Source organism: Camelus dromedarius, chromosome 1 (assembly GCF_036321535.1).
Source record: "Camelus dromedarius isolate mCamDro1 chromosome 1, mCamDro1.pat, whole genome shotgun sequence".
Lineage (NCBI taxonomy): Eukaryota > Metazoa > Chordata > Mammalia > Artiodactyla > Camelidae > Camelus > Camelus dromedarius.
Window position 1 is genome coordinate 69,443,684 of NC_087436.1, and position 22,850 is coordinate 69,466,533.

General features: G+C 35.5%; 1 protein-coding gene across 5 annotated transcripts in view; it reads right to left on the reverse strand.

Annotated features, from left to right (window-relative positions):
• LOC105090959 (UDP-glucuronosyltransferase 2A1) overlaps positions 1–22,850 on the reverse strand; it is a 43,169-nt gene that overhangs the window by 18,573 nt on the left and 1,746 nt on the right. For 2 of the 5 annotated variants that reach the window (XM_064485140.1, XM_031469974.2), the window contains exon 2: positions 13,358–13,987. The exons of 2 other annotated variants lie outside the window; for them this stretch is intronic. In XM_064485140.1, coding sequence (XP_064341210.1) covers positions 13,358–13,987 — 630 coding nt within the window. Of the gene's footprint in view, positions 1–1,072; positions 1,810–13,357; positions 13,988–22,850 lie in introns of those variants that run through there. One more of the 5 variants, XM_010982371.3, reaches the window with a different exon arrangement.

A 22,850-nucleotide genomic window follows, 5' to 3' on the forward strand; every position in this document is an offset into this window, starting at 1 on the left:
GACTTTCAGCTTCCAGGACAATAAGAAAATTAATTTCTAGTGTTTATGCCCCCTGGTCTGTTAGCTGTAGCAGCCCTGGCAAACTAACGTATTAAGGATGGTAACTGAGTTAATATTTCCAATGAACACCCAATATGATCTTTTGTTTGCTAGTTCATCTTCATGACTCTCAAAAAATACTTGGAGTAAAAGCCCACTTCAGTTGATGGAATCAGATAAGAGCCGGATATGTGAAAAGTGCAAAGCAAAACCATTCTTTATTAGAAACGGCAAGCAACTAAAAATAGAATATACATAACTAGTGAAGCAAAAAATAAACTCTTTTTTAACACCTCAAGCTGGAAATGATTTTAAGTTTTCTATCTGATTTTTTTAGATTTTTGTATAATACTCCCACAAGAAGTCTAAAGCATCCTAAGAAACTTTTCAGGAAGAACAGCTATGATGAAGCAGTTTACGTCCAACTTAATGACGTTTCATCCCAGATTCATGAGCAAGATAGGAATAGAAGGTCCAACAGAAGAATGGTATCAATTTTGAATCTGATTATCCATGATTCTCAAAATTTGTAAAGCAATATTCAGACTAAATCATATACCAGCTTTGTTGTCCCATTGTTAATATAGCTCAAGTTTCAGTTTATTACTGGAATCAGGCAAAAGGATTATCTTTGTCTTTCAACATATGTTACCATCTTTCGACCAGTAAGAAATCAAACATCCTCCACTATAAAAACTCAGCGTACTAGACTTTTTTGTGATATCTTATATCCAACAAAAAAATCCATCTTCCACCGGATTGACATGTATTGGTGTATTTTATATTTCATTTTGTTTTGCTAACAATCTCTTAAGCGCTGAAGTACCCTCCAAAAGAGATGACAGTAGAGAAAGAGTAACCATGGCAACCCTTCCCAATTCGTTACTGAATAACAGTTCATGGCTATCACTCGTAGACTTTTATGTGGAAGTGCAAGTTTTAAAAATATGTTCCTTTCATTGTCCTAGACTTTTCTTCGACCTCCTTAGCTGCTGCTCTTAAGTACTTTAGAGTGAAAAGTAGAGTCTCTTACCCAATGCTTCACTGTAAAACTGGTCCCAAAACCGAATGTCATGATGCTGGAGCCAGAAGTCAAAGACAATGGAAAGCATTACATTTTTTATCCTTTCTGGAAAAGTCATTCTGTCTGTTAGTCCTGCCATGGCAACGGGCACATAGGAGGGTGGAGCCGGGAGTTTCCCACAGTATTTCTCCATCGTGCTACCCATGAAGAGCCTTAGCGTGTACATGAAAGGGACCTCTAGCAACTCAGCAATCAGCTCCCCACAGGGTATCATAGGGTCGATAATCATAACGTTGTAGTTGCTTTCCCGGAGCTTCTTCATGAGTGACTGATTGTAGACTACGCTCTCACACAGAAGTTTATAATCTCCAGTAACTTGAAAAAGAAAATCCTGCAGTTTTTTGGCTGACTGCCAGGCTGACAATGATGGCATGATGTTAACAGATAAGTCTAAAAAGGCATTTAGTGTATTTATAGCGGTCTCTGTGTCCTGGGACATGGGGATCACCTCGAAGTTCAGCTTGGAAGGCTTTTTGGAGTCAATGATGAAATTTTGTGGAGGCACCAACACAGTCACTTCGTGGCCTCTTTCTGTGAGTTCCTCCAGAGTAACCTTTAGATTGAGCCAATGACTCATGTCACAGGGCCACACCAGGACCTTCCCGCAGAATCCACAGCCAGCAAAGCAGAGCTGCAGCAGTAGAATTGCTGAAACCCATTTCTCAGACACCATGACAGCAATCCCCTCACACACTACTCTGCAGAGGTTGACTATGTGCTGGGCACAGAAGCAAAGTGGTACTTCAGATATCTATCAAGTTAAAAATTAACTTCTAGAGTTAGGCAATGACCCTTACACGCAGAGATGTTTGCCAGTGTTTTTAACTGGGCATAGCAATATACAATATTCGATATTTGTTCAGGAGGAGGTATAAAATATTTATGTATCTTGGAGGACATAATTGTAACTTTATTTTAGTTTGTTATTGCACCATTATAGTTTGTTTTAAATATGTTAAAGTATAAAACATATTTTTCATTGACAATTTTAAAATATGATAGAAGAACCCATTTAAGTAAGTCTAGTAAATGATAATAGGTTTAATAATACTGGACTTAATGATTAGTAATTTGGGGAAACAAAAATGTAGGTCCTATAATAAGGTTGGTCACATGTTAGTATGTGGATAAGACACACACGTCACATCATAATAGGGGGACTTTATTCAATATTATACAAAGGTAGAGCATTTCAGGGCCTCAGAAGACGGTGTCACTCCAATGTAAAGAAAATCAGACAAAGCTTCAGAATGGAGGGGACATTTCAGCTAAGTCCAGAAGTAAAGTTTACAAAAGATGGATTCTGAAGGTGAATGGACAAAAAGGAGAAAAAAATCAGTGATACATAAGTTATGGTCACTTAAGTATACAGTTATTAGTCCAGTGTGTATGGAGCAGAGGCTAACACAGAGCAGGGCAGAAAAGGAAAATATTGGTTAAAATAGGACACTTTGGAGAGTTTTGAATCTTATACTCTGGGTTCAGTTTTAATCTTCATGAAAAGGTGTCCATTCAAATTTTTAATTCAGGTTCAGGAAATGATTATTATGTCCTTTAATAAAACTATTTTGGCAACTAAATAGGATTTGAGTTGCAGAGAAAAAAGAATATGTAAGTGTTAAAAATTAAATATTAGGAAAGCAAGATCTGATGAGAGCCGCTGGGAGAATATAATATTGGTTTGTGACTGGAGGGCCCAGAAGGAGAGCCTTATGACTGATGAGAAGTGAGAGGTGACCAGTAGCTAACAAGGAAGTGCTCGGCTTATACTTTGAGCAACCAGAGTGTGACAATGACTCTAGCAAAATCATGAAACACTAAGGGAGAAGTAGCTATGGGAAGATTTTACGACCAGCAGTATGTACATTAATGACTACGTGTGCCTGTGAATCTCAAAGGAGGGGTAAAATTTAGAAGTAGAGGTTTTGTGTCCAATCATCCATCCATCTTTCAATCCAATTACAATTATTCTCCAAATCACTTGCTATGTCATACCTTCAACAAGCTGTTTAGCACTTAGTATAGGCCAGATTCTATATTATACACAGGGCATAAAGAGACTTGTAAGATACAGTTCCAATCCAAAGGGATTTCACAGATTATTACAGAAAATAAACCAGTTAAAAAATACTTATTCCACAAGTATAAGGAAGATGGATCTTAAGAAGGAGAGATGAACTGAAGAGGGGCAAAGCCCATGAAGGAGGTTGCGTGGTAGAGGAAGGGAATGATGAAATTATGAGTTAGCTAAGTCTTTAAGAGTCTTGCAGGTTGAAAATTATCACTTAGAAGTAAAAGAGAAAATTAACATATATGTGTTCTACGAAGTGTAACATAGTTATATCAAGGGGTTTATTCAGTTACAAAATTATATTCATTTCAATAATTTGAAAGAGCCGTATTGAAATTTCAAATCCGTTAAGAGTTTTTCTGTTTTGCTAAAATGAAAACCTAGAGTAGATTTGCTTAAAAGATGACAAGATAAATCCAGGATCAAAGATTGAGAGTGGTACTGTGTTGCATAATTAAGCTTTGCATAAGTTCTTACAGTAATTGGTAAAAAGCAGAGTCCAAAAGAGAGTCAGAAAATAGGAAGATAGGGCAGGAACATGAACCCACTAGAAGAAAACTGAGATAACGTTATAATCTTAGAGGGTGAAAGTTCTTTTATACAGGGTAAATAATCTTGAAGTGATTAAAAAAAAGACTGATAAATTTATTCACTATGCCAAAGTTCATGAAATACCGTAAACAGTTTAAACAAAGCTAAAGAGCGAGCAAAGATATATAATACAGCTCAGAAATTGATTTCGCAATGTATGTGTTATTAGAGAGCTATTTCTAGCTATTTCGTTATGAGAAAACTAAGAGTTCAGGTTATGAGGAAAGATTTATTTGCATAAACTTAAAAGTATGGCATATTTTCACTTATGTCAAACTGAAACATTTAAAATTTTGGATAAAATATAAAATTAGGTCATTTTTTGATTTGGCAAGAAAGTGAAAAATCAGCAGAATCCCTAGACAAAGTCAAAGCAGGGATTCTGATGTTCAAGCTTGCCGTTTCTTTGGGAAATACACAGTAAAGTGGCAGGAGAGGGGAGAAGGAAAGTCTCAAGGCTTGTCTAAGACCCTACACCCACATAACATTCACATAATGCTAGATTTCCAAGATCTGGCCTCACTTCTACAAATGAGTTCCCTTACAGAGAAGTTTATAGCAAGGAAAACTTCTTGGCTTTGTGTGGATAAAAAAAATCTTCCCTTAGAATTCTTAATAAAGTCAACCTTCAAATTTTCTAATTTGATTTTCAGTTCAAATTAGAAAAGCTCTTTGAAGAAACTTTGACCCCAGCTTCAAAGGCTTCCCACAGGTAAAATTCCAGGGTAAATATTTTGCAAAGAAACAAGACCTCATGACTGAGAAACAGCGAAAGCAACAGAAATCAGAAATATTAACATAATGATTAGAAATATTATTACTGTTTGAGACAAAAAGTACAGTTATCTTGTACAATATTTTTAAGGGTATGAAAGAGAAGTCTGAAAATATGAGCAAGGAACAAGGGATTAAAAAGAATAATTGTGAAAATCTGTTAAAAAAGACAAAGAGAATTACTGGAAATTAAGAATTCAATACATGAAACTCAAAATTCGAGGGCTAGATTGAAGAGTAGATTAAGCACAACTGTAGAAATAAACAGTGACGCAAAAGAGAAATCTGAAGATGTTATTTAGAATTACATTCTGAATAAAAAGAAAAAAAACATGGAATAGGAAATATGATAGAATGATGAAGAGACATGGAGAATAGACTAAGATGTCTGATTCTAGCTACTGGTTTTGCCTACTTGATGCCTTTTCTCCAAGTCCTTTTTCACTCTTTAAAGCTTGTGCCTTTTTCATGTAACCCAAACTGCCCAACTAAGCTCTTCATTTATGTTCTTTTAACAAAATTTTCCAATTATCTTAAATCTTTAAATAAATAATAATTTTAGACATAAAAAGTTGCAAATAAGTATAAAGATTTTTGTATACCCTGCAGTAGTTATTACTATGAGTTTGCCTAATGGTGATTTTCTATTTCCATTACTCCTTCTGTAAATATTGTTTTTTACTGTAAAAGATTGCAAAAATATGTGCAAACATGTAATTAATGTATTTCACATAGTCTCATAGTATCTCCTGTCAGGATACTTGTTAATTACAAAGGGTAAAATCAGGAGAATCTTGGCAGACACCATCTTAACTCAGTGATTAAAACATGGTCACTAGTAATACCTTTCTATCTATAATAGGTACCTCTGATACACCACACGGTGAGGGACACAAGATCGCCTCTGCAGTATTCTTATCCACGAAGCCTAATCTCACCTTAATCACCAGAGAACACCAGGAAAAAAAAAAAAAAGGGATATTCTAAAAAGTAACTAGCCAGTACTCTTCATGAATAAAAAACAGAAAGACTATGAAGTATTCTTTGGATAAATACCAGAAGTGGAATGGCTCAATCATGCAGTAATTCTATTCTTAATTTTTTGATGAATCACCATACTGTCCTTGGTGGCTGCACCAATTTACGTTCCTGCTAACAGTTGATGAGGATTCCCTTTTCTCTACATCCTCACCAGCACTTGTTATTTCTTCCCTCTTTGATAACAGCCATTCTAACAGGTGTGGGGTGATATCTCGTGGTTTTGATTTGCATTTGATAGTTAGTAATGTTGAGCATCTTTTCATGTGCCTGTTGGCCATCTGTATGTCTATTCAGCTTCTCTACCCATTTTTTAATTTGGCTGCTTTTTTGTTGTTACTGAGTTACATGAGTTCTTTATATACATTTTGGATATTAACTCTTTATCAGATATATGATTTGCAAATATCTTTTCCCATTATGTAAGTTGTCTTTTCATTTTGTTGGCATTTGCCTTTGCTATACAGAAGCTTTTTAGTTTAATGTAGTCCCACTTGTCTTATTTTTGCTTTTGTTTCCCTTGCCCGAGGAGACATATCCAGAAAAATATTTTTAATACCTATGCCAAAAAAGTATGTCTATGTTTCCTTCTAGGAGTTTTATAGTATGTTTTACATATAAGTCTTTAATCCATTTTGAATTGACTTTTGTGTATGATGTGAGATAGTGTTTTAGTTTTATTTTTTTGCATGTAGTTGTCCAGTATTTTAACACTCTTCATTGAAGAGAGTATCCTTTCTCCATTGAATGTTCTTTGCTCCTTTGTCAGTAATTAATTGTCTATATGTGTGTGGGTTTATTTCTGGCCTCTCACTTCTGTTCCATTGATTTATGTATCTGTTTTTCAGCCAATTCCATGCTGTTTTGATTATTTCAGTTTTGTGATATAATTCAAAATCAGGGTACGTGGTACTTCCAGCTTACTGAATTCTTCAGTGCCAGAATTTCTGTTTGGTTCTTTTTAGAGTTTAAATCTCCCATGTAAAGTATTCTTTCTGTTAATTAATTTAATAATTTAATTCCTGAGCTCACTGAATTGCCTTGCCGAATTTTCTTGTAGCTTGTTGAGGTTTTTAACTGCAGCTGTCAGATCTGTGACTTTAAGTTTGGTTTCTGGAGAATAGTCATTTTCTTAGTGGTACAATGTTACTGTGGCTCTTCATGATGCTTGATGAGTTGTTCCTCTGCTGGCACATTTGAAATAGCAAACACCTTTTTTCTTTAAGCAATTTTTTTTAACTTGATTCTAATGATTTGGCTGGTTAGAAATTAAAGGTCTTTCTACTGTTTTCCAGTAGATGACACTATAGCACAAGTTTTTGGTTTCTCTTACTCTACTATATTTGAGTAGGCATTTTCCACCCTCCACTAACTGTCAGAGCTGTTGCCTGGTGCCCTCCTTGCACTGCTTGTGCCTCTTGGGTTGCTGGAGCCTTGCTGCTGCTGGTGTCACTGGCTTCTCTGCCTGAGGTTCCAGGATGATGGGCACTTCTGCTGCTGTGTCTGGGGTCTCCTATGTCAGAGGGGCTTGGTTTGCACAGAGAGAGGGGGAAGATGGGGTGAAGTGGGGGTTACAGGTGCCTCTGCTATGCCTGGGGTTGCTGGGTTCACAGGCACTGCCACTGAAAGCAGGGGCCGGGGCTGGAGTTGTGGGTTCCTCCATGGCTGGAGGGACAGAGCCACAGGCCCAGCTCCTACTGCCACCCAGTTAGCTGGGGCTGCAAGTGCCTTGCTGCCAGGAGGCAGGAGTCAGTCCTGTGCACTGGCTTCCCTGCTGCTACCATGTTCTCTGCAGCTGAGTTGCTGGGATCACAGGCATCACCTCCACTCTTCCCTTGGTTACACCTCCTCTATGGAGTCCAGTCCGCTCACTTTTAGATGTACAGATGGTACATCTAGGAAGGGCATTAGCTGCAGAATCACTGAATAGAAAACTAGACCAGTGGTGGATGCTTGATGGATCACAAACTGAACATGAGTGACAACAAGATGATGTTACTTTTACAGTTAAAAAACAATTATAGAATGCATTAAGAAACCCGCCAAAAAAAAAGCCAAAGTTCAAAGAAAACAAAAATACTTACTCAAAAAGATACATACTGATGTTCACAGCAGCATTATTTACAATAGCTAAGTTATGGAAGTGACTTAAGTGTCCATCAGCAGATGAATGGATAAAAAAGATGTGGTGTACGTATACAATGAAATATTACTCAAGCATAAAAGAGAATGAAAGTCTGCCACTTGCAAGAACGTGAATGGACCTAGAAGATATTATGCTTCAAGAAATGTCAGACAGAGAAAGGCAAATAAATACTCTAATTTATTACTTATATGTGGAATTTAAAAAAATAAAATGAATGTATCTTCAACAAAACAGGAATAGACTTACAGAGAACAAACTAGTGACTACCAGTGGGGAGGGGGAAGTGGGTAAGATACGGTTAGAGGATTAAGAGATATAACCTACTATGTATAAAATAAATAAGCAATAAGGATACATTGTACAGCACAGGGAAATAAAACCATTATTTTATAACTTTAAATGGGATATCATCTATAAATATTTCGAATCACTGTGTCATAAACCTGAAGCTAATATAATATTATTAATCAACTATATTTCAGTAAGAAAAAGAAAAATGGATGTAAATAAAAGGAATGAAAACTGAGTGGTGAGGTTATTCAGTCTGATAAGTATCTGAAAAGGTCTGGAGAGCAGCTATGTTAGGTAGGGATCCTAGAGGTTGATTGATGTGTTGGTTACAAAGGTGTATACACTTGATAACACAAATCACATTGTGTATGTACCTTTTTAAGAATCTGAAAACATATATATGTATGTAAAATAAGCAAGTACAAATAGTAAAAGTATAAATAGGTAATGAAAAAATGCATGCAAGCTAAAGGTAAAATTTTGAGTGTACTTCTTCAGGCAACTTTTATTATATCTAATCTGATTGTTGTTATAAATGTATATATAATTTACTAATGTGTAAATTGCATATTATTGAAACATTCTACTAGCTCCCTTAGGGGATCAAGGGTGTGTCAGATTATATATCTGACAATACCTGGCAGATTGTCTTACATCACTGAATGTATTGAATTGTATTAAGTTAAATTGAAATGAGCTGAAGCAGAAGCAGAAAGGTACAGAATAAAGGGCACTGAGGTAGCATTTTTAAGAAAATGTAAATTAGCCCTTAGTAAAAAATAATAATGAGATAGCACTGCACATCAATAGCATGGTTACAATAAAAAAAAGAACAAAAAGAAAATACTAACTGGTGATGAGAATGGAGAACAGCTGGAAATGGCTGATGAGATTATTGACTGGCACAAGCCCTTGGAAAACTAGAATTTAGCAGCATCTTCTAAAGCTAAACATATACATGCCCTGCAACTTAGCAATTCCACTCTCATGTATACACCCCCTAGTATGGCACACATATATTCACCAAAAGACGTGTACATGAATGTTCATAGCAGTGTTTATCATAAATAGCCAAAACCAAGATAGTCTGCATGTCCACCAACAGTAGAATGGATAAGTAAAATGTATATTAATACATTAGACTCCGTATAGCTATGAGAATGAACACACTATACCTGCATGCAACAACTTGAACAAATATAAACATCATGACATTAAGCAGAAGGTGCAAAATACAGAAGAGCCATAATGCGTGGTTCATTTACACAGTTTAAATCAGGCAATTTAATCTGTGGTGTCAGAAGTCAAGAAAGTCGATCCATCAGACAGGAGTTGTAGGGACTGGTATGAAGAACAGTAAGGAGTTATGAGTGTAATAATGTTTTGCTTTTTGGTCTGGGTACTGGTTTGCATGGATGGGTTTATATCGCAAAACTGCAATGAGCTGTACAATTTATGATTTACGTTTAATCTCAAGAGAAAGGTTATACAGAATTTTAGAAATCTCACAGCACTGACCGCAGGAAAGTGATATGTAAGGAGGAATTAAAAGCTTACATGAAGACAGATTAACGGAGAGATCCAAGTTTTCTGGGAAAAGGATGAGAGGTTGGCAATTGGGATTAGAATGGGAGTGGGATACAGAAAAAGAAGCAAATAAACAAAATACTAGATCCAGAAAGGTAGCCAGGATCAAATGTAAAAATGTTGAGTAGTGCAGCTCAGTTCCAGGAAATTCGGGGGAAGTTAGGGAAAGGTTTAGTTCTAAGGAATCCATCTACAATTTAGCAGTCGGGAAAGAGGGACCAACATGGAGCCCATGTGGTACTGACAGGTAAGAGTAGGCTACACTTGCACATAAATTAGTACTGGGCTTTCCTTTTCTCATCTGCAGTGTGCTGGGAAAGATGGAGACAAACCAGGAAACCAAAAGACACAGGCAAAATGAGGCCATCCAGTTTCCTTACCGAATTAACTATTTTCACTGCAACTTTCAAGCCCTTGGTCTTCCTGTAGCTGCAGCAAAGGGTGGTCCCAAATCCTGCCCACATGAGAACTATCCTTTTGCTGTATGTACAGCAGATCTCCCTGAGGTTGGGGGAGAGATCCAGCTCAGGGCAATTTGAAGATATCACAGGACAATCAGCCAGGGAAAGATGAATAGAGTCACTCCTGGATATGAGTAACAATGACTGGCATATACCCAGACACGCTTGTTCCGTTAGGAGTTAGATGCATATTTAAAATGGAATTGATCATCATTTTTATCTGCTTCATCCATAAACGATTTTCTCATTGATAAATACAACAGGATTTTTAAACAGTGCAATTAGATATTTCCTTGTTACTTACTTCTGTTTCCTTGAAAACAGATCTGTGTTATTTTTTTCTTTACCACAGTTAAATGTTATTTTTCTAATTTATTTTTCTCACAGAAATGAAGAATAGCTATTGAAAAGGGAACACAGAGATATTTGACATGTTATGAAATCTCTTTTGTTCAAAGATAATATCGAATACAAGGTATCTGCCCTGTTTCAGTATCAGTTTACGGTTAACAGGTGTTGCTAATACTTTAAGAATGTAATTGCAAACAAAAAACAGATTGGATTTTACCAGTTCTTCTTGAAAATGTACTTCAATTTGAAATAGAATATTCAAGGTAGTTATTTGTTGTCTAACTATGTTTAGTAACATGAGGAGTGTAAAGGTTTTAAGTAAATAAGATATTTAATCTCTTAATAAGTGGGATTTCTGAAACTAGATTATTATTCTGTGAAAATGAGAAATCAGGAATATTCTGTTTCACAAAGCCTTTTTCACACATTATATAATTTGTCATGGCTTCCTTTGAGAGAGGAGATTTAGTATATCCCAGAGGTCATTTGTTTTCTATAGATATTTACTGACTACTCTATGTACCAGAGCCCTGTGGTAGTATAATTAGGGCATTGTCACTGCAGAGTTCTCATGTAGTTTGGTGTAAATGACAGTCAACATAAGTATAATCCTTCTCAGTTGCTACAGAATAGCCATACATATACTGTCATATGATCATCCTAGAGAATATAGTGAAATACAAAACAGAAACAGACTCACAGACATAATAAACAATCTATGGTTAAGGGGAAAGGGGGTGGGAAGGGATAAATTTGGGAGTTTGAGATTTGCAAAGGTTAACCACTATATATAAAAAATAGATTAAAAAAAATTATTCTGTACAGCACAGGGAACCATATCCAATATCTTGTAATAACTTTTAATGAAAAAGAATATGAAAACAAATATATGTATATATATATATGCATGACTGGGTCACTATGCTGTACACCAGAAATTGACACATTGTAACTGACTATACTTCAATTAAAAAATAGTAATACAGTGAAATAATTACCCCATTTTAAAGAGAAGGATGTACTGTGACTCGGAGTTTAAGTTATCTGCCTGAGATCACAGAATTAGCAAGTGGAACTTGAATGCAGAATCTCTTGTGCTTTGTGAGAACTTTCACTATTTTACTTTTTGCAGCTCCCTATTTAAGAAATATAGACTGCTATGTCATTCAAACCCGCAGTCGTTAGTGTGTGATACATATATGCTCAGTGATGATTATTATAGCACATATTTCAGATGTCTTGGGGAGTAATCATGTGAATAACATCTACATTTAAAGCTAAGTATGTTTTTGAGGCCTATGTAATTTGAAATCCAGGAAAAAATACAGTTACGTTACATGATAAAAAATACAAAACCACTGAATTTTGCCTTCAAAATTCTACCATATTTTCAAAGATATGTGCAGATTTTAATTAGCTTCTGTATGTTTCATTTATACGTGTGGTATGTTTAGTATCTTCCCTCTAAATCAGTTCTACAAAGATGTTTAAAAGTTTAAGTGATGGAACACTGGTTAAAGAGTATTCCAAAATCAAAAAAAAAAAGAAAAAAAAATTAGCGATCTTACTTGTGGAAGGTTAGATTAAGGTCGAGTTGCAATAAATCTTTATTGTAAATCCTTACATAAATCCTGCTTCTATGGCTTAACACAGGTCTTTGCACTTGTTCTTATCTACACCTGAAATGCTTTTCCTCCAGGGATCCTGTTGGTTCTCACCCTCACTGCCCTCAGGTCTTTGTCTGAATGTCATCCTTTCATTTGGAAACTTCCCTTGCCACTCTATTTAAAGGTGTAACCCTACACTCAGAACTATCTGGTCTTATTTTACCATATAGCATATATCACATGCTTAACACTCTCCCCCTATTATATATTTTATATATTTATTTTATTCATTTGTCTCCTTTTTACTAGAATGTAAGCTCCATGAGGGTAGATAGAGATTTTGATGGATTTGGCTAATGCTTGCATTCCCAGTGCCTAAAAAAGAGGGAGGTATTGGGTTCGTATTTGGTAACTTTCCTACACAAGATGGGAGGAAAATAAGTGAAGGAAGAGAGGGAGGGAGGAAGGAAGGAAAAGAAACAGAGAGAGGGAGGGAAGGAGGGTTGGAGGAAGGCAGAAAGGTGAGCAAAAGAACTGTCATACTACCTTTGTAAGAAAGTAACACTGGCAGCATCAACTACTAACTCCTGTTGTGAATTAACATCTCTGCTACTACGAATAGATCTAGAGAAAAAATATATTCAGGAGAGAAGAAAATAGAAAAATTAACTAAGGACTACTTACGAAAGTGAGAAAGAGAAGCAGTATCAACAACCAACCAGAACTGGCCTTGACAGCTTGCTTTATTTTGTTTGCTCCTCATAAGGAGTCTGCGAGGCAAGGAAACTTGAGGCTTGCCCACGGTCCCTGAGCAATTAAGTTGGAGGCAGTGCTGGCCCAGGCACCTAAGGGAGCCTAAGGATAGAGAGAGAGACTGAGAAGCAGAGGAGGGTATACATTCAAGTTTCCAATGCCCAATCTTAAAGCTTCTTCAGACAAAGAAAGAATGAAGAACAAAGAAGGGAAAGTAAACCAGATATCACTTTAAAATATTTACCAAGATATTTTTTTCTCAGTGTCATAATTTATCCTAGTAAAGGTGCTTTCATTTATATTTGTATATTGATTGCCACATTGAAAAGCTATTACCTAAATAGGCAAGATTATTTGCTTTGAGACAAGAGCATATGTATTAACACCACCAGTCTATTTTTTAAAGAATGTGTCCAAAGATAATTTTCAAGGACGTTTACAGAGATACAGGTATATTTACTTCAACTTGGCATATGCTCTGGTATGGGGGCATTTTGCTGTACTAACAATTAGAATAAATAAGGTATCTGGAATCATTAGTGAGAGACTATTTTCGAGACTTACCTAGAACTTTGCTGTAGTATGAATTCCATTCTCCCCAGTAGGATTGAAATATATAGTCTTGCAGAGGATAAGATATGGTATTTTTAACCCTTTCACTGAAGGTCATCTGGTCAGTGAGCTCGGAAAGGGCTGCCGGTACGTAGGAGGCTGGTGCTGGGATTTTCCCACAGTGTCTCTCCACTGTTGAGGCTGGAGAGAACCTCAACGTGTACATAAATGGAATTCCTAATTTCAGAGCAACCAGGTCTCCACAGATTGTTACCGGGTCAGCCAGCAACACATCAAAACCACCTTTCTGAAGTCTTGCCATTAACTCGGGGTTGTTTAATACTCCATCACAGATTTGGATATTAATTCGAAAAAAAGTCTCTAGGAGTTTTCCTAGTTCTTTGTAGAAAGCCCAGAGTGTGAGAGGAGTTGGTCTGTGACGTATCCACAGCATTATCATATGTTCAATTAAGGAATCGATATTGCTCTTCTTGTAGGAAACAGGTATCACCTCAAAATTCACAGGAGAATCAGGACTGGAGTTGATGAATATGGTAGCTGATGAAGCCAGTACAGTCACATTGTGATTTCTTTGATTCAACTCTTCTAAAATGATCTTAATATTTAACCAATGGCTACCATCTGTTGGCCAAATTAGCACGTTCCCAGTTAGAACAATTTGAGTCAGCATCAAATTAAAAATCAGCAGATGGAAAAACTTCTTAGGCATGGTGATGTCCATTATGGAAACCCTCCTACTGCAGATCTTTTAAAATGAAAAGAAACTTTAGAAGTGTATTTAGGTAGATAATTTTTATTTTATTATAAAATAATATTTAATGTGACAGCTACACTCATTCATAGGTCCATTGGTCTAGAGTTTGAAAGGAAAACAATATAGTTCAAATTCCTAAATGCACTAATATAATTATTTCAGCAAAAGAAATGAAATCTGGCCCTATTTTAAAGAAAAAGTGCAGGCAGGTTATAAGCCTGATATCTGTGTTCTCTGTGATGCTATGACTTACAAAATGTGTATATCCCAAAATTTTGTTAAATGAAAAATAACAGTTCTTACTGTCAAAGCTGCTTTGTCAAAATTTGTGGTACTTTCCAGTTGGTTGCCTTTATTACAAGGCATTTTTACATACATTGTCTAATTCAGTCCTTTTCACAATCTTGTGTGGTGAAAGTGATTCACTCCATTTCACGGACAGTGAAACTAATGTTGAATTGCGCACCCAGAAACATATTTGACAAGTAGAACAACTGGGACTATAATTCTAACCTTATTCCACTCACGGCCAGCTTTTTACAATGCTATGCCTCATCTTTGTAGGTTTTAGGAACTCTGGCTATGCACAATGACCAGCATTATTATCTTTCCCCATGGCTCATATTTATGAAAAAAAATTTTTAAAGTGTCACTTGGAAGAGTTTGCTCAAATACTTCAGGATGTTTTAGATTAATTGGGGTATAGCGTAAATTACTACATATTTGATAGAGAGCCCTTTCCTTCTGTGATAAAGCAGATCGATCATTGTCTCCTTGTTACAGGGAAATTTTCAGTTTCTTTCCCTATGACACCTTTATATACAAATCAAGGAAGTAGGGACCAGCACCCCGGGAACCACATGATTTTTCACTCAGAGTTATTTAATAGCTTAAATTAGGTGGACACCAGAGTTCAAAAGAGCCAGATTCAAAAACTGTCCTTTTACAAGCTTCATGATGGTGAATTATCTATATCTTCTTAGCCTTAGTTTTCTCATGTATAAATGAGAACTAGTGCTAATTTGTTACCTTACCTTGGGGATTAGCAATAATATCTGCAAAGCTGCTTTGCAAACTGCTTAGCTCAGATCAAGAGTTTAGTAATGTTAGCAGTTAAATTACTTTGCCTCAAGTTTGATCAGTAAATCAGCAGGCTAGCTACAGAATGAGTAGCTAGACATAGATATAATGGTATCTATTAGTTGAAGTTCTTAGTGAAGGTCAGTCCAAACGAGGGCAACTGTATAATGATGATATTTTAACAGTTAAAATTATTAGAGGCTGCCATTAAAAAGAGAAAATAAGAACAAATAAAGAGATTAAAAGGATAGAAGCCAGGAACTGAGAATGGAAATTAAGTAGCAGTTTTTCTCTTCTTACTCTGTTGCTCTTGAATTGTGCAATTTCAGGCCCTTGAGTAACAAAAGAACCCGGAAGGCAGAGAAAGGGAAAGAGGGGAGAAAGAAGTGATGCTTTTAGAATGATTGTATTTGTATCCTTCCAAGAGCTAGCCTCAATTTGGTACAGAGGCAGTACCTTTAAAATTAATTAGGTTTTGAAACAAAGCAGTAAACGGACAGTAGGAATCATCTTGACGGCCATTAAAACAGGCCTAGTGAAGAAATATCTTCGTAAAGAAAACTGTTGTCATCATGACCTCCTTATTAAAAGGTGACAAAACACAACATAAAAGGGATAACCAAAGTTTATCTATAAAATACTGGGATCTGTCTAATTATTGAAGTCCTTTTAAAAATAATATAATGATTTAAAAGAAATTACCCACTAGCAATATCTATGTTAGCACTTAAAACTTGTCAATATATATTCCAGAATCAAATGCATGTAGGCAGCCCTAAATTACCCTGAATTAAAAAAAAAAAATCATTCAAGAGTTCAAGGAATCAACTTTCCACTGTTAAGTGATCTCTTCAGGAAAACAACATAATTATCTAATTTAGTAAAGAACAATAGGAGATAATAGAACTAATGAATAGCTGATGTACATGTCTTTTTGTTTTCAAATTATTCTTGGATGTTAAGGTGTTTAATCCCATTGACATCAGTGTAGATGTCCTTTAGATTTATTCTTTGGTTTCCTGAAATGTTTCATAATTGCAAATTCAAAAATTATAAAGAGATAGAAAATAAATATTTGGAGACATATGTAGGTATAAACTTAGATTTAAATTTCTATCAGTGAAAAAATAATAGCTCCTGCCAAATAAGCCCAATTTCAGGACAAAATGAAGTTCACTAATTTAAAAGGATCACATATTTGTTTGCTTTATGAATTCACTAACAGCTATTTTGAATAAGTTTTGCGTAACAGAATTCTGATATTGTTTTCATTCTGGAGACAGTACAAGTCCAGCTTATCCAACTCCATCATTTTGTATGTGAGAAAAAAAGATCAAGAGAGGTTTAAATAATCTGAAAGTCACAATACTAGTAATTCATAAGTATTCTTTCTTCTATATTCCACTTTTTAAATCGAATACTTGAGATACATTTTATAGTAGTAAAAATTAGAAAACATGACATTTCCTATTGTGAACATTTGATAATGGCATCTTAAACATAACCAAAGAGGTCAGAAAATAATTTTAAAAACGCATGCCTGTGAAACATCAATATATAAGTACCATGAGTGAAAAATAGATCAGCCATAGAAAATGTGCACGAATTTGAATATTGTTCTTGTATTTTGAATTGTGAGGGAGGGACAAAACTTTCCCTCTAACTTTTCTAGGTTTTTCCAACTTGTCTAAGAATTAAACTGACATGAGACAGACGAACAGGAGAAAAACTAAATTTAATGATGTACGGGGTTCCATAAGACTATGAGGCCCAAGGACAGGTTGGGCAGTTGAGGCTTATATGCCATCTGAGAGAAGGAGAAGTGAGTAGGGTTGGGGACTTCGAAGGGGAGGAAGGCAATTCGCACAGAGGTGGAGAAACAGTATTTGGTAAACAAGTGTTTTCGGTGCCACACAGAGACAATGGGACCAGGAGTGGACGTTGGCCTCCAGGCCCTGTTGAGTTTCCATTGACAGTAGCCCATGTTCTTTGTAGGTATCTGTGGTGAGAGGGCTCTTCCTGGACCAGGGCTTTTATCTAAAATATTTTAGGCAGTTAAGGGAGGGGTAAAAAGAAAGACTTCCAGAACCTTTTGATTCTAAAAAAACAATCAGCCCCAAATAATCCTCAAGCCAAAGACACAGTTTGAGGTGGCAAGTTTTGTCCCCCTACAGAATCAAGTGATCCTTTCTGTTCTCTGTTTATTTTAAAAGAGAGGGCTCCAAATAGTAATAAAATGGATATAAAGTTCTCAGAATAAAATTTAATAAATTTTTGTATTTAACGCCTGCTAGAGAATGTTTAGTCATCTGTATAAAATTAAATTAGTATTAAAGTTTCTTAAAATACGCATAATGCTATTAGTTTAAATTGAAAAATCCTCAAAACAATATTTTTGTACAGGAGTTTTTCTTATTATACTTTTCCTCTGAAGACACGTCCTGCCTTGAAGGTTTACTCTTCCCGTGCGCTCCGTGAATAATGCGCTGAACGGCTGGGACGGAATTGTGCTGATTCATTTCTTATTGTCTCTCAGGTCTGGACGTGGTTCCAGTGGCGCAAAAGCCTGGAAATCAATCTTCATATTGTTTTAGGAACCTGAGTAATCAAGTCGTTAGTAACCTTATAGTTTTAGCCTTACATTAATGCTTACATTTCATTTGAGTTCTTTGATTGGCATTTATTTAATTCCTTTGAAATTTTAAATTTAGGTGCGCTCTCTTCTTTTTCTCTTTGTTTTACTCTATATAAACTGAGTATCTTCCAAAGCTTTCTTTTTCGCCCCAGGACTGCCATCAAATGCTTCACCATTTCCTTAATTGTAACCTCAGGCAAGTTACTAGCCTCCTGATTACAAAGTGGGGAAGAATGACGATGTGTATTTCCTGTAGTTGTGAGGACAGTGTGAAACAATGCATGTAAATTCTTCCCAACGGCATTTGTGCTCAATGAATGTTAGCTATACATGCTATTGTGGGGAGAGAATCTGACTTTAAAAATGACCAGTTTAAACAGATTTCATCACCTAGTTCCACCTCCTCTCTTCCACCCCTCACACAATGGCTCCCCGGGGGCACCTGAGCTTTGGTGCGGATGTGCCGAAACAGGGACAAGTCCCTCCACGAGCGTCAGTCATGCTCAGTCTCCGGACATATCACAAGCGATCTATTACTAACAATGTATTCAGTACCAAAGTTTACAAGTGATTTAAGAAATAGACAAATATAAAATTCAAGCTTATATGCATAAAGATTGAGCTTCATTCCCTTCCACTGAGAGGGAACAAAGAACCAGTGAAAGCTCTCCCTGGATATTGTGCAGGTCACCCTGCAAATTCCGTCTCGGATGTCATGCCCATGGCTGTTGTCCGGCTCACGGGTAATTGTGGAAAAGGGAATGCTACCGGTGGTGATTTGGAAAATCCTAACCAACCAAGATTAACTTAAATTAAAAAATAGAAACAGAAAGGAAGGAATGAGAGAGGGAAGCAAAGAAAAAGCTAGGAAGAGAAGAGAAAAAAAAAAAAAAAAAAGAAAGAAAGAAAGGAAAAGAAAGATCCAAACAAAAATGTATTGCCCTTCAAAGGAAAGACTCCAATACATTTTTTATCTTCTTTCAAATGAACAGTGAAAATCAAGCACTAATGGAGAGATAGATATACACTCAAATTTGTTTCATTTCTAACACGTTATTTTACATTAATTACTTGTGCTCAGCGAGTACCTAGTTCATGTAAAGAGCTGAATATTATGGTCATTTTTTTTTTCTTTTTTGGAGGTCTGCTGTTTTTCCTACTGAATTTAACATATTTTCAAGATATGTTGTTATAGATGGCATTAGTTTTTAGAAATTAATTTATTAATTTAGAAGTTGTTCACCTAATTATTTGTATATAATAATACATTAGATATTTACATAAATCTAATATATAAAGCTTACTCACAACAAAACCCATTTGTTTTTATAATGGCCACAGGATAAAACTGTCTGGTAGCAATAGATAATATTTATGGTTTATAAATATTTTTATTGGCATTAAAATGCTACATCATTATTTTCTTAAATGTTTCCTCAATTTTGATGGTATTTTTGTTAATATAAACATAAAAATTGAATTTGCCTGGTTCAAATTTAAACAAATATTATTTGAATTCTGCAGAAGCCTTTTCTTATTTTCAGTTGAAGTGAGGCTCTTAGGACCAGAAAGCTATGCTCAGGCAAATCGCCCCAGGCAACAGTCACCTGGAGTCTTACGCCTTAAGGAAGAGGAAACTACCTAGTGATAACATGGCCCAATTAAACACCATTTGGCAAATTAAAATAGGTGAGAAATAGAACAACAGATTTCAAAAACTAAGTACATTGAAAGGAAGAAGAAAAGTACCAAAGAAAGTTTAAACTAAAAATATTCTGAATAACTAATGGATTCACATCTGAAATTTTAAAAGGAGAGAAAAACTGGTCTACATACTAGTTTTCTCTTCACAAGTTCATTGCAAGGATTAAGAGATATATTATATGTGAAGCACTTATGGTGTCCAGTGCAAAAGAGATCAACAAATATTACCTGCTATTACTTAATGATATTCGTGAGTTCAAACCAAATACCCATGACCTGAAATAAAAGAAGTAATTTCCACATCATAATATCCAATTCCTAGAAATTAGCAGAGATTAAGGACTCACTCTGTGGTTCTTATAGCATTCCTTGAAGAAAAATAATCTCCCAGAAAATTGTCCTCTATTTATTTACTCAGGTGTGACAATTTGAGACCTGAGGCGATATTGATTTGTTGCAATGACTTTGATTAGAGCGTTCAAGCTAAAGTGAAATGTAAATTCAAATTACAAGTTGGAAATAAGTTCTTTTTACAAGTCAGGTCCATTCATCACCCTCATTTATCATTTCATTTGTGCAAAGTCTTGCACAAAAATAAATTACTCTGAGTTGTCAGTATTTCTACTTCTTACCTGATCTTTTGAATATGTGTGCTCATATCCCTGGGCATCAATAATATTGTGTTTTAGTAAAACAAACTTAAATAGTCATTCTAAGTCAGAAGATTGTAATTTGATTAGAAACGTGATATTATCAGAATCAGAGTGTAAGAATGTTTTTAGAAATCTTCATTACATTCCCATGAACAAATTGTTAGGAAAGATTATTCTCATGTGTTAAGACTAGGAAAATAGTGTGGTTTTATTACCAGCATTAACTTACAAGTAAAATAGAATGAAATGTGATTCTGAGACTGCCAGCATGGGGAAGGTTTACCTAAGGGTAATTTCACCAATTTAATAAAGAGCATTGTAATCCTGACAATTATTATTCCAAGGTTGAGAACAAGTAGTTGATAAAAATATAAGTGATGAGATAAAAATGTGGACATATATTGTGACCAAGGAAGTCTCCATACACATTCCTCTAGTTTATTAACTTGGATGCTGCGTGTATTCAGATGTCACTTAGTTAACAACGTGCATGAGGAGACTAAAGAGTTTTTGAAGATCTTGACAGCTTCATTGCTTCATAAAGTTGCCATTTCTTTATCTTCTTTATTTTTAAGGTCCAGCTTTAGTCCTCCAATGTTGACTGTTCACTTTTATCTTCATAGGGTAGTTTATAATCATCATAGTAGCTATGCATATTCTCTCTTAATGTCAGAACAGCTGGGCCTTTGTTTACATTCCAGGCGATAAATATCTATTTTTGAATTAGGGGGAAACTATTGAACATATCCAGAGGAGATGATGCACCAACTGTAACTTACATCCCTCTTAACACTCCTCTTTAATAAATCCACTCATAGTGTCAATTGATTTGTAACAAAGGAGCCAAGTAGAAAGTAGAAAAAAGACAGTCTCTTCAATAAATGGTGTTGGGAAAACTGGACACCCACATGGGAAAGAAGGAAACTGAACCACTATCTTATACTTTATAGAAAAATTAACTCAGATTGGATTAAAGACTTTTATTCTCACTGAAGTGAAACTACAAAACTCCTAGAAGAAAATACAGGCAGTAAGTTCCTTGACACAGATCTTGGCAGTGATTTTTTGGATTTGACACCCAAAAGCAAAGGCAACAAAAGCAAAAATAAACAAGTGGGACTACATCAAATTAAAAAGCCTCTGCACAACAAAGGAAACCATCAACAAAATAAAAAGACAGCCTACCAAAAGGGAAAAAAGTATTTACAAATCATATATCTGATAAGGGGCTAATATCCAAAATATATATAAAAATTTATCCAACCTAGTAGAAAAAAAAAAAAAAGGCTAAAAATGGGCAGAGGATCTGAATTGACATTTTTCCAAAGAAAACATACAAATGGCCAACAGATACATGAAAAGATGCTCAACAACACTAACCATCAAGGAAATGCAAATCAAAAACACAATATCAACTCACACAAGTTAGGATGGCTGTTATAAAAAAAACTAAAAGATAAATGTTGGTGAGGCTATGGAGAAAAGGGAATCCTCACACACTGTTGTTGGGAATATAAATTGGTACAGCCACTAAGGAAAACAATATGGAGGCTACTGAAAAAATAAAAAATAGAACTACCATATGATCCAGAAATTCCAATTCTGAATATTTATCCAAAGAAAATGAAAACCAACTTGGAAAGATATCTATACCCCCATGTTCATTGCAGCATTATTTACAATAGTCACATACGGTAGTACATTTTCTTTATTTATCCAACGATGGACGCTTAGATTGTTTCCATGGCTTGTGCGTGCGCACGCAAACACACACACACACACACACACACACACACACACACACACACAATGAAATATTATTTAATGATAACAAAGGAGGAAATCCTATCATTTGGAACAACATGGTTGGAGCTTGAGGACATGCCAAGTAAAATAAGTCAGACAGAAAGACAAATACTATACGATCTCACTTATAAGTGGAACCTTAAAACAAAACAAAACAAAACCTTAACTCGTATATACAAAGAACAGACTGATGGTTGCCAGAGGTGAGGGGTAGAGAATCCGTGAAATGTGTGAAGGTGGTCAAAACGTGCAAACTTGCAGTTATTAAATAAATAAGTCCTGGGGATCTAATGTACAGCATGGTGACTGTAGTTACTGATAAACTGTATTGCATTTTTGAAGGTTGCTAAAAGGGCAGAGCTTTAAATTCTTATTAAAGAAAAGTAAATTGGAACTATGTGTGGTGACAGATGCTACCCAGACTTATTGTGGTCATCATGTAGCAGTATATACAAATACCAAGTCATTGTATTGTACACCCAAAACTAATCAATGTTATTTGTCAGTTATATCACAAAAATAAACCATTTTAATCTCTTCCTCATCCCCCCTTTAACACTCCTCACCAGTTATCAGCTTTTATTAATTTTATCTGATAAACTCTAATTGAATGGTTATTAGCTCCTAGACACTGTCTTAAAATCCTTTTATATGTTAACTAATTTAGTTCTTTCAGTAGTCCTATTAGAGATGGGATAAATAAATGCAGGTGCAAAGAAACTTAATTACACCTCCATGGTCACACACTCATAACTGGGAACCAGTTATCAACAGCCCGCTCTCCTAGTTGTTACTTTGTGGTCTCATCTCATTATTTTTCTCTGTTTATAAGCTACTTCACTAGTATGTGCT